Genomic DNA, 12,880 nt, shown 5'->3' with positions numbered 1-12,880 from the left:
TGGTGTGCATTGCACTTGGACACCTCATTCAGCCGGCGATAGTTGCTGCAAAACCTCCACTCTCCATTGGGTTTTGGCAAGAAGACAATTGGACTCGACCACCCACTCTTTGACTCTTCTATCACACCGAGGTCTAACATCCTCTTCACCTTGGCCCAGATCACCTCCTGTCGTGCTTCAGAATCCGGTATGGCTTCAGGTTCACCCTTACATGCGGCTCTGTTAGCACGTCATGTTCTACTACCTGGGTATGCCCTGGCAACAATGAGAACAGGTCCCGATTCTGCAGGAGTTCCCGACACTGTTGCTTCTGGGCTGAAGAAAGGGTCTCCGCTATCGTGACATCTTCCACCTGGCCTTCGAGAGTGGCTCCCAGGCAAGAAGTTCCAAAGGGTTCCCGATCTCGTCACGGCTTGAGCAGGTTTATATGGTACACCTGGTGTGGCTTTCTTCGGCCAGGCTGGTGGACTCTGCAGTTCTCTTCACCGAGCTTCTCTACCACCTAATATGGGCCTTGCCACTTGGCCAGGAACTTTTTTTCCACAGTGGGAATGAGAACCAGAACGTGATTTCCAGGCTGGAACTGTCTTAGTCTTGCCGACTGGTTATACACCCTCGCTTGGGCTTCCTGCGCCTGGAGGAGATATTTATTCACGATGGACATCACCTTTGCCATTCTCTCCTGTAACTGGGCGACATGTTTGATGATGCTCCGGTGGGGCGTAACCTCGGCCTCCCAGGTTTCCTTGGCAATGTCTAGGAGACCTCTTGGATGCTGCCCATATATGAGGTCAAACGGAGAGAAGCCAGTGGAGGCTTGAGGAATTTCTCTGACGGAGAAAAGTAGAAATGGGAACAAGTAGTCCCAGTCTCGACCATCCTTTTTAACGACCTTCCTGAGCATCGCCTTTAAAGGTCTTGTTGAAGCGTTCCACTAGGCCGTCCATCTGCGAATGGTAAACAGAGGCCCAAATCTGGGCAATCTGAAGGACTCTGCATAGCTCCTTCATCACCTTGCTCATGTTACTTGGTCTGTCAAAATCTCTTTCGGCAGACCTTTCCATGAAAAAATATGGACCAGCTCTCGGGCTATACTTTTACTGGACAAGTTCTTAGGGGTACCGCTTTGGGGTACCAGGTCACATAGTCCATGACCACGAGGATATATTGGTGGCCCCGAGCTGACTTAACTAAGGGACCCACGAGGTCCATGGCAATCCTCTCAAAGAAAACCTCTATCACAGGTAGTGGAACTAAGGGACTATAGAAATGGGAGGTGGGCACGGTTATCTGGCAGGTGGGGCAGGACCTACAGTAGTTTAGGATTTCCCGGTAACATCCTGGCAAATAGAACCTCCTCATTATTCTCTCCTGGATTTTCTCAACCCCTAGGTGTCCCCCCAGAATATGTGAGTGGGCCATGTCTAATACCCTCCGACGATATGGCCCTGGAACTAACCGCTGTTTCACTACCTCTTCACCTTTGAGTCTAGTCACCCAGGATAACAGCTGCCCCTGAACTGCAAAGTGTGGGTACCTGGTGTCTGCTCCTGGCTCTTGGGCAACACCATTATAAACAGTAACATTGTCCCACGCCCCTTTCAATGTCAAGTCCCGAACTTGGGCTGACCTAAAGTTTTCTCCGGGCACCTCTAATTCAGGGAGGTCGGCACCTCGGTCACAATCTTGTCCTCGTCGCCGGCAAGGACACACAGTTTGAACTCATCCACTTTCAATGTGGACCTGGTTAATTCTCTTGGGTTCTGGTTTTTGTCCACGTTACTCAGTCTGGATCCCCTCTCCCACAAGTCCCAAAACAAGGCAACACCCCAATATGACGGAATGTATCAGGTCCTTGACCACCCCGAACTCGTGGGATTGGGCACCAAGGAGACTCAGTGGGAACTCATCCACTTTCAATGTGGACCGGGATATTTCTCTTGGGTCCTGGTTTTTGTCCACGTTACTCAGTCTGGATCCCCTCCCCCACAAGTTCCAAAACAAGGGAACACTCCAATATGACAAAATGTATCAGGTCCTTGACCACCCCGACCTGGTGGGATTGGGCACCACGATCTGTTCCGTCACTCTGGTCACTGGGTAGTTCTTGGTATCCTCATATATACAGCGGATGCCCACAGATTTGGTAGGGATCAGCCGGTGGAAAAGAATGGCACTAATTAAGGTTACGAGACTCCTAGTGTCCAACAGCGCCAGGACCCTCACTCCAATAATAGATACTGCACAGGCCCCTCGTTGGATTGGCAGCCCACACTGCAGGCTCGGTAAGCATAATACGAACATTGTCTGTCTAGGCTGCAGTCCATTGGCTAGCAGACATGCAACAGTGGGCGGCTATGTGTCTTGAATTGTGACATCGCCAACAGATCACCTCCTTAACAATAGTCCTTACGGCAACTTCAGTGAAGATGGACGCCCCCCAGTTGTGGCTCTGAACCCCCTCTGTGGTGAACCCTCCCCCTTTTGGGCATTCTAGTACGGGGAGGTGATTATGTTGGGTTTCCCTAGGGATTTTTTGACCACTTGGTACCTCTCTATCAGACCCAGGAGGTCATCTGCATTCTGAGGGTCGCCCTGGGCAACCCAGGTCTGCACCAACTTAGTTAGGGAATGGATGAACCTGTCCATAACCACACGCTCAACCATCTGGGCAGGAGAGGAAGACTCTGGCTACAGCCACTTCTGGACCAAATGCAACAAGTCGAACATCTGTGAGCGTGGAGGTTTCTCGCCAGCATATGCCCAGTGATGAACTCTTTGTGCCCTAACAGACATAGTCACTCCTGAGCGTGCCAATATCTCAGTTTTTAATTTTGCATATTCCTGTGCATCCTGTAAAGTCAGATCATAATAGGCCTTTTGCGGCTCCCCAGCCAAATATGGCACCAGAACCTCTGCCCACTCTCCAGCGGCAATCTCTCCCATTCTGCCACTCTCTCAAAGATTGTCAGGAACGACTCAACATCATCCTCTGGGGTCATCTTTTGCATAGCTTTCAGACGTATGAGACATCACCTGGAGGGGCGGCCTCTCTGCTGCGAACGTCCCCCGCTAGAAGTTCCACCTGTCTTTGTTGCTGCTGAATCTGCTGCATCAGGAGTTTATTAGTCTCTGGCCACATCTGATGCTGCTCCCGGTGCAGCTGTTTCAGACTCTGCTGGGTCTGCAAGTTCTGTTGGTGCTGCTGTTGTTGGTTCTGCAGCAGCTGTTTAAGGAGATCCTCCATACTGCCGGACATCTCTGGCTGGCTGGTGGCTTTTACCCAGGACAACCAACGTTTTATAGCAGGCACATGTGTTCCTGGAATCTTGCTCGCACTCTCACACCAACTGTGGTAAGATGACTCGCTCGGCTGCTTCCAGAAGTATACTCAGGAACCTGGGTTTTCACTGCAGCCTTTATTATACAGCATAAAGCCCTGCACTCCAGCAGAATAAAGACGGCCTTACTGGCAAAATGACAAAACAAAAGATAAGCGATAACACAGTCCATATGAGTGTGGGATTTGCCCACACAGGATGAAGTCCCAGCTTTCAGCTCCACCCTGAGCTGAAGCTTTCCCAGTCTGGAGACCTTGCATCTCCAAACCACAACAACAGGAAAAAAATGGTGATCGAGCTTTTAAGCTTGCTCAGCCACACCCTGAGGGTAGGTAGGGGAATGGCCTTCCACCCTCTGTCATTCCCATAAAACCACACCCCTTTAGAGAGTTAACATCCCAGCATATATCATGCTGGTAGAAATTTAGTAGGTTTCAGTTCACACATGAGAGCAACCTGAGTGACACATACCTCCCCTCGTATATCACAACAGTGACTCTATCACAAGAGGAAATATGATGCACTAGCCTGGTATTTCTAAATCTTCTTTTGGTTAATACCTTAGTGTAAAATTAACTTGTGTAAAATTCAGGTTTTTTTTCATGTGACAAAGATAAAACATATTTAAAGAGAATCTGTCAGGAGGTTGCTGCTATTTAGTCTCCGAGCAGCATAATATAATATAAGGCATGTGATCCTGATTTTTTTAAGCTGTGTGTTGTAATTTCAATTCAATCAGTGTTTTATCAGCAGGAGATTATCACTGCCTGACTAGGATTAATGTGCATGGCAATCAGGCTAATCTGTGTAACCCCGTCCTCACCACTGATTGGGAGTTTGGCGGGGAATTGTCAATCAGTAGTGTGGGCAGGGTTATACACAGATCAGCATTCTGGCCACTGCTAGATCTACAACAGATAAAACAGGGTTATTATCAAAACTGCCCCAAGCAGCCCAGTAAATGATAATTGGAATCGGATTCTCTTGCCCTATAGTAGGCTGTTCTGAGATTACATAGCAAAAACTTGCTGATAAATTCCCTTTAAATAGAGTTCTACAAAATGAAAAATGAATAGCCTATCCTATAGATCTCAAATGTTTAATAAGTAGGGCTTTGACCCAATAATCATACCTATCTGCAGCATGGGCTGTTATGCAGCTTGCACTGTGACGCCACAATTTATAGTTTATATAGGCACAGCTGCCCATCTCTACATATGCTTGTGCCTAGTACTGCAGCTCATCATTACTGTCAGACACTCACAATTACACATCAACATTCTATCCTAAAGATAAAATAACAAAGTTCTAGTCCTTGAAAACCCTAGGAAGGGGCTTTTTGTTAGCAGGTTAAGGGTACGTGCACACAACTTCTTTTTCAGGCGGATTCCACCTGGAACATACTTGAATAAATGCACTAAAAAAATCCAAAAGAATGAACATATGGACAACAATGTAAAAACAACTTGCTGTGCATATGTTCTGGTCTTTATAGCTTCTTTTAACCACATTAGGCTTCAAAGGCCATGAAGTGGTTAAAAGCAGTGACTGGTCTATTCTTCTGGTGGTTTCTACTCAGAATCCACTACTATGTTATATATTGAAATGTAAAAAAATTATTTTCTGCCCATACATTGAAAGTGTGTTTCCCTGAATCGTCTGCTAAATCAAAAATTATGCAGGTTTGCCGGCATCTGTAAGAACTAACCCCAAAACCTGAATATGATGAAGTTCTTTTAAACAGTGTTCAATAAATCTGAAATCATCTCAAAGTAGTTGTCCTTTACAGCTGTTTATGGTTTTGTTCTTGGCACCCCCAGCCAATTGCTGATTTTGTCATGTGGGAAGCTGTAGAGCAAATGTACGATTACATGGCACCCATTCAGATGAATGGCTTTCCTTTTAATACAAGTACAGCTTGGGCCCACAAGAAAGATGTACTTCTTCATGATGTCTCTTCCTTCTGGCTCACAGAGGAGAGGTTCCCGAGCAAGGGACTCTCCTCTATGACATCTATGAGCTCTAAAAGAGCATATAAACAAGAGTTATTTTCACAAGACAACCCTTTGCAGGGCATCTGCCAATAGGTGGCACTAGAGTTCAAGTACTCTTCCTCTCTGAAAAGGCAATTTGCATATTTAATTTCCCAGAGAAGCATGCATGGGGTATAAGTTTCCTCATTCTGACATGCCAGGCATAGGTAGTCACTCTCCAGAAGGAGAAACGTTACCCCTTAGATCCCAGGATCAATCTGGCACAGAAATCTTTTTAGCTAATTTGCATATAAAAAATATGTGGATTTCTTTGGAATCTTTCATCGGATTTCAGAAATCAAGGTATCATTTTATGCAGCTTTCTTTGATCTACATGCCCATATAGACGGCTTAGAAGGATTGATCCTATTGACAGACTCTCTGTAAAGCAGAAACACAATTGCATAGAAAATCATTCTTATTTGCAAATTAGTGTGATTTTGGCAATCATTTTCATAATGCATGCCCATAATGGCCAGTGTAGTGTTACTAGAGTATATCAAAATGCTAGATCTATTTAGAAGACAGCTCAAGCACGGAGGCTCACTGGTTTGCACTTTTACTTTGCAGCGCTGGGGTTTTGGTTCAATTCCCACCAACAACATCTGTAAGGAGTTTGTGTATTCTCCCCGGCTTTGCGCGGGGTTTCTCCAGGGCTCCGGTTTCCTCCCACACTCCAAGGACATACTGATAGGTAGTATAGACTGCTGCATTAGGGACATTGATGATGATGTCTGTAAAGGGTTGCGGAATATGATGGTGCCATAAAAGTAAACACAGTAAATAAACAAACTTCTATGGCCAGCATCATGTTAGTAGATAAAAAAAACCTACAGCACAACCATCATAGAAAGAAGTGATAATCAACTGATATGATTAAAATATAAACAGAAAGTTGAAAATTACACCATAAATTTGCTGACCTGTGGATAATAGTAAAGCTTCTCTGAACCCAATCACTATTATGGTTCTTTCTGTTTATTTGTTGCAAGAGAATAGACAATAGATCTGTCTTTTATTCAAGTGCATGGGGCCGAGCTGCTATACCTGACCCATAGGCACTATTTCTAGTTATCTAAACACAGCACCCATTTTTACCAAACCCTTTCAATATGTTTTTTTTAGAATTCCATTTTTATATTTGTAATTTATATTTAGCAAGTCTATTTTGTGTGCCCCATCAAGGCAGGTCATGCCAATTTAATGCATTTGAATAAATTATACTTGATGATAATATGCTATTATTTCTGCTATTATTGAAGGATATCTATTTGACTTAAAGGTTGTGCAGTTTTAAATGAAAATTGTAACTTCACATTGTATTTTCAGTCAGACGTGGTAATGCGCAGGAAATGTTAGGGAGCTCTGTATTATATTACAGCCATTGGAATCTGAAAATTAAATCCAAGCTTAAACAAGACACCACTGGACGCAGACTCACATTAGCCACAATTATCCAATTTAAATGTCACTCTATCTCTGGACGCCCTGCAGTTCTACGCTTTTTCTGTCACTGAAGCTTGGTCATTTTGTAAATACGGGCTCACTAAAACTAAAGCCGTATGCTGCATAGAAGGGGGAGAGGGTTATTCAGTTTAACTTTTGGTCCTCATGGAGGCATCTGCAACCAACCTTAAAATCTCTGTTTTCATAGGAATTCCAGTGCTTCATATCTCAGATAGATCTTCTAGTCTTAGTCATCCAATGGCTGTTGCTACAGGCCACAGACATTTCAGCATATTTTAGAAGCTGGAAAATGATCCACTCTTAACATGAACTCCATTATTTATTAGATTGCAGCATTCATGAATTCATCAGATTTTCTAAGTTGCATTTACTTGAAGACTGTGTGACCCTTTTAATAGCAATGCTTTACTGAAGTCTCTAGAGTAATTGCTTATAGACTGAATAAACTTGCGGACAGGTACTTGGGTGTTTGCACTACAAAGGTGTCTCTTCTCCAGTAGTTCCTTTTATCTTCTCTGATCCTTTATCTTTGATTGCTTCCCTCTCCACTGCTTGTCCTTAGCCATGGAAAGCTTGTAAAATATTTTAGTAATTGGGCACCATAAAGATTGGAACAACTGGATGTTTCTTTACCACAAGAGAAGTGTCAATTATTGCAATGCTACTAAATATCTTATCACTTGGCTTGTAATGACTAGATAATGCCATGTTATAGTAAATAGTAGGACTTATTGTATGCCTTTCAAACATTTATTGCACATTTTAAGGATAGATTCATGCCTGAATGTGTTTGACACATTACTAATGGTCACAAAATAATCTCAACAGCTTCCTTCAATAGTAGATAAAAGCAAATGAAGATTACCACAAAAAAGTAACTTTAAAATACCTACACATAAAACAGGAAATATTGATGCTGACTTAAAATTAATAAGCAAGAATATTTAAAAAAATAGGTCTTTAAAAAATAAAATTATATATAGGCCCACACACAATTATACAGTGGGTACGGAAAGTATTCAGACCCTTTACATTTTTCACTCTTTGTTTCATTGCAGCCATTTGGTAAATTCTAAAAAGTTAATTTTTTTCTCATTAAAGTACACTCTGCACCCCATCTTGACTGAAAAAAAACAAACGTAGAAATTTTTGCAAATTTATTAAAAAAGAAAAACTGAAATATCACATGGTCATAAGTATTCAGACCCTTTGCTCAGTATTGAGTAGAAGCACCCTTTTGACCTAGTACAGCCATGAGTCTTCTTGGGAATGATGCAACAAGTTTTTCACACCTGGATTTGGGGATCCTCTGCCATTCTTCCTTGCAGATCCTCTCCAGTTCCTTCAGCTTGGATGGTGAACGTTGGTGGACAGCAATTTTCAGGTCTCTCCAGAGATGCTCAATTGGGTTTAGGTCAGGGCTCTGGCTGAGCAAGTCAAGAATGGTCACAGAGTTGTTCTGAAGCCACTCCTTTCTTATTTTAGCTGTGTGCTTAGGGTCATTGTCCGGTTGGAAGGTGAACCTTCGGCCAAGTCTGAGGTCCAGAGGTTTTCATCCAGGATATCTCTGTACTTGGAAGCATTCATGTTTCCTTCAATTTCAACCAGTCGTCCTGTTCCTGCAGCTGAAAAACACCCCCATAGCATGATGCTGCCACCACCATGTTTCACTGTTGGGATTGTATTGGGCAGGTGATGAGCAGTGCCTGGTTTTCTCCACACATACCGCATTATCACCAAAAAGTTCTATCTTCGTCTCATCAGACCAGAAAATCTTATTTCTCATAGTCTGGGAGTCTTTCATGTGTTTTTGAGCAAACTCTATGCAGTCTTTCATATGTCTTGCACTGAGGAGAGGCTTCCGGGCCACTCTGCCATAAAGGCCCGGCTGGTGGAGGGCGGCAGTGATAGTTGACTTTGTGGAACATTCTCCCATCTCCCTACTGCATCTCTGGAGCTCAGCCACAGTGAACTTGGGGTTCTTCTTTACCTCTCACCAAGGTTCTTCTCCCACGATTGCTCATTTGGCTGGACGGCCAGGTCTAGGAAGACTTCTGGTGGTCTCAAACTTCTTCAATTTAAGGATTATGGAGGCCATGTGACTTAAATATGAGTGTCTGAGCAAAGGATCTGAATACTTATGAACATGTGATATTTAAATTTTTCTTTTTTAATAAATTTGCAAAAATTTCTACATTTCTGTTTTTTTCAGTCAAGATGGGGTGCAGAGTGTACTTTAATGGGAAAAAAATTAACTTTTTAGAATTTACCAGATGGCTACAATGAAACAAAGAGTGAAAAATTTAAAGGGGTCTGAATACTTTCCGTATTTTAATACTGAAGTAGGAGAATGTCATAGATACAGCGTTTATCCTCATTGACAAAAAAGCCTTTCTTTAATATAGCTTTTGAACACCTAGAATATTTATCTGTAGAAAACTATGATATCTATGTCTATGTCATCTAAATAATTGTAATGATAATAAGTGTAATGATGTAAAAGAGGTAAAAAAAAAAAGTTTATGCAAAACATGTAGAGAAAGGGCACAATTCATGAAGGCCACAAAAATTCACTGTAGATCAGTATAATCTATAGCACAATATTTAAGATACAGAAAGAAGGCACAATAAGAAATGAAACTGTGGTACCGAGTTAGCTGAAAATCTATGGAAATAAATTTATACCGAAAAATGACAATAGTCTTCTAGGAGTGATATCTTTATTGGCTAACCAGAAATACTAGATTTACAAACTTTCAGAGCAGAGACTCCTCCACCAAACAAATTTACAAATATTTTTTTTAGTTAGCCAATGAAGGTAACACTCCTAGAATTCTTTTGTCATTTTTGGCATAAAAGTATTTCTATAAAATATACATTAAACACATTTCTCATCAGCTGTGACTAAGCACTACATACCAGAATTGCAAGATGTAAATGATAATGGGACATGGACCAGGCATACATGTTTGGGGAGTGTTCTTGATCTGTGTCTTGGTTTATCTGATCACATATAAATATACAGAGGGATAGAATTGAATTTGTGTCTGGCAAAAGCTTGTGTTGTCTGTGATTAGAATATGTATACATAAAGATAGCCGTAACATGGGGGCGATAAGGAACAGGGGTGGTCAGCTGCACTTACTAGAGAAAATACCTCCAGTCACAAAAATCTGCAGAATTATAGTCCTTACAATGTCAAGGCAACCTAGTGACTACAGAAAATGTGAACAGTGACTACATAGTGAGGACAGATCAGTGCCTATTAAGTATGTGAACAGTGGGCTCATGGTTCATCACTACATAGTTTTGCCGCAGAACCCATTATGACTTATTGTCAGGTCATTGTTTCCTAGACATTGACAATTTTATATTTTAATGAGTCAGATATTGAATTGTTAGATCACACAATGTAGCCGAATGCTCCCTATTGTATAAGCTTTGATGCTAAAAGGGGGTTCAGTGATTTTATAGTTGATGCATGCTGGAGGCTTTGTGTGTCTCATTGAACTATGGAAATCTTAGTGCTTGTAGAAGTGTAACTGTATTATAGTATGTAGCATATTTATAGTATTGGGCACACAGAATATTAACTATATTATAAAATGTACTGACAATCGTAGGCAAAGTAATAGACAAATATAAAGACGGCACATCCAGCACCAACAATTCTGCAGTTATAAACTATAATCTTTTCATTTTGAATTAATTACATTTATAAACTGAATCCTAATAGGACTCAGTAAAATCCTTGTTGAAACACATCTGAATATACTGAATATATATCATGCCATAAAAGCCTGTAGTATTTATGACTAAACCTATCTTTTTCATCCAGATCCTAAGGGTTATAAGGACATTGGAAATTGTGAATCAGCCCTAAAGGTTTTAAGGCCATTGGAAAAGTTAACCTTTTAGTGGAAGGTCTTAATGAGGAGCTTAACTGGCATAGATACATTTATACTTTCCAGATGTTGTAGACTGATATACCACCACCAGATACAGGGTGAGTAATGTGCCCCAGCTGATTAGACGACAGGATCCATGGACTAGTCACACACCCTCTTGGGCTGGCGTTCTTTTATCTTTCTATGCTAATGATGTTTATGGTTTTCTTTTTAATGGAAAATAGTTAAATGAACTGTTCCCAATCCCCAAACAAAGTCCTGTGTGATTTTACTATAGACAAGAGAGAGCTGGCCACTTAAATGTCCACCATTAACAGATGTTCAGGGCAGGACAAAAGGTACAAATCTCAAAGTGATCATAAGAAATAAAGGCATAAAGGTATCCCAGGCGTGGATCAGGGGCCCTCAGATAGCTGTACATTTCTATTAAATTATTGGAGGTGCAAAATACTGTTTATCAGGCTAGATTTAGCAATTGTGGATATATATGGATATATACATATATATATAAATATATATATATATATATGTATATATATATATATATAATGTAACCCCTCCTCATGTGCAGCACCATGGAATCAATGGTGTTATATAAATAATAATAATATTAAAGTATGTGTAATGTTATGTCTGCATTAATCCGCTCTGCCACAGAAAAATTGCTGACACTTCAGCTGTTGGAAAAACCACACAGACATATAGAAGTAGATGTTATCAATAAAAGCCACAACATGAACACTTTTCAACCATACACCTTAGTATCTTAGAACAGACCAACTCTATACTGACAGCATAAACATCTGGATCTGAATATAACACAGTTCTAAAGATTTACAACACCAATCCAAATCACTGCTGACCACAGAATTCAGTCATTATGGCCTCGTCTAAAAACACTAGGATTCTGAGATGGTTTAATGGCTAATTAAACAAGCTATGACAAAGTGTTCCAGCACACCTGGAATTAGACCCCTAGACCATTAGTCAGGATGATGAATAGCTTCGGTTTCCCATTCTCAGAACTTATTTTCATTAAATATATAATTTTTGGTGTTGTTTAGAAGTTTAATTCAGTTACCAATATCCTGAACTCGACTATTGAAAGAAACCTCTGCTGAGCCTCAAGGATGGTCGGCAATGCTTGTAAGGGAGGCATGGACAGACACCAAGTAGGTCCTCACTGTGTGGCACACATTCCAAGCAAAAAACATTACTGATCTATTTAATAATGTCTCCTTTATTCCAAAGCTACAATTGTCTGGGAGTTTTTCACTGAAGGTTATACTGATGTGTCTGGCTCAGTAGTTGAAGTTTAGCATTTGTCCAAGAATTGAGCAGATCTCCTTGTGACTAAAGCTAACAGGAAAAATAGAAAAAGAAACTGACTACAATCTAGAGTGGGAGAAACATTATATATTTATCGGACAAACGCAAATGTTGAAATAAAACAGAAGAGATTGGTAATGCATAAATTCTTGCACATGGTGGCATAAATAGGATGCAGGATTGGCAGCAATCACACCTGCATAAAAGCCACATAGCAACAAACCATGCCATGTACTGCCAGCCACCCCAAAACCACAATGACTTGTCCTAGTTAACACTCAGCCTTACAGATAACATCCCAGCGCCCCTCTAGTGGGGTTCACCTTGCCTTTTTATGTTACAAGAACTTTAGAAGGCGGAAGAGTTTGTAAAACTTATGTAGAAACTCCAACAAATGTTCTTCCTGATGAAGAGTTGTGGATGGTCCATGACTACCAACCTTCTGAAGAGCAGATCATCCCCAGCAGTAAAGTAAGGAGAGCGAGGTGCCTCACGTCCATGCTGATGCCTTGTAAGAGATGTTTGCAGTAAGAGAGCAGGTCTGAGAATGAGCTCTTCTCACAGTGGAGATGCCTGGGAGTGCAGGGCTGGGGGTGGGGACAAACTCCTAGTGATTTATCACATCTGGCATGTTATTACATCCTTCCTCTATTAAAATAGTTGGATGTAGACCAGCACAGCGCTGTTTCTCTATAGGTATGCTCTCTGCTAACTGCACACATTATTTCAGCTGCACAACCTTCTCCAGTACTACAGGCTTGTCATTTGTCCCTTAGCCTTGGAGATTGATGACATTTGAGAA

The 12,880-nt window shown here is 41.5% G+C and overlaps 1 protein-coding gene across 1 annotated transcript in view; it reads right to left on the bottom strand.

Annotated features, from left to right (window-relative positions):
• The window catches only part of CXCL12 (C-X-C motif chemokine ligand 12), a 190,372-nt gene extending 177,710 nt beyond the window's left edge, over positions 1 to 12,662 (bottom strand). The window contains exon 1 of the mRNA XM_073686121.1: positions 12,518 to 12,662. Within this exon, the coding sequence (XP_073542222.1) occupies positions 12,518 to 12,578 (61 nt within the window). The 5' untranslated portion in view covers positions 12,579 to 12,662. The remainder of the gene's footprint in view (positions 1 to 12,517) is intronic.
• Positions 12,663 to 12,880: the final 218 nt, after the last annotated feature.

Source organism: Phyllobates terribilis, unplaced genomic scaffold (assembly GCF_046119375.1).
Source record: "Phyllobates terribilis strain yellow unplaced genomic scaffold, ASM4611937v1 Scaffold_5__5_contigs__length_657084704, whole genome shotgun sequence".
NCBI lineage: Eukaryota > Metazoa > Chordata > Amphibia > Anura > Dendrobatidae > Phyllobates > Phyllobates terribilis.
Note: the sequence above shows the minus strand (reverse complement) of the source record. Positions and strands in the feature narration are given on the sequence as shown.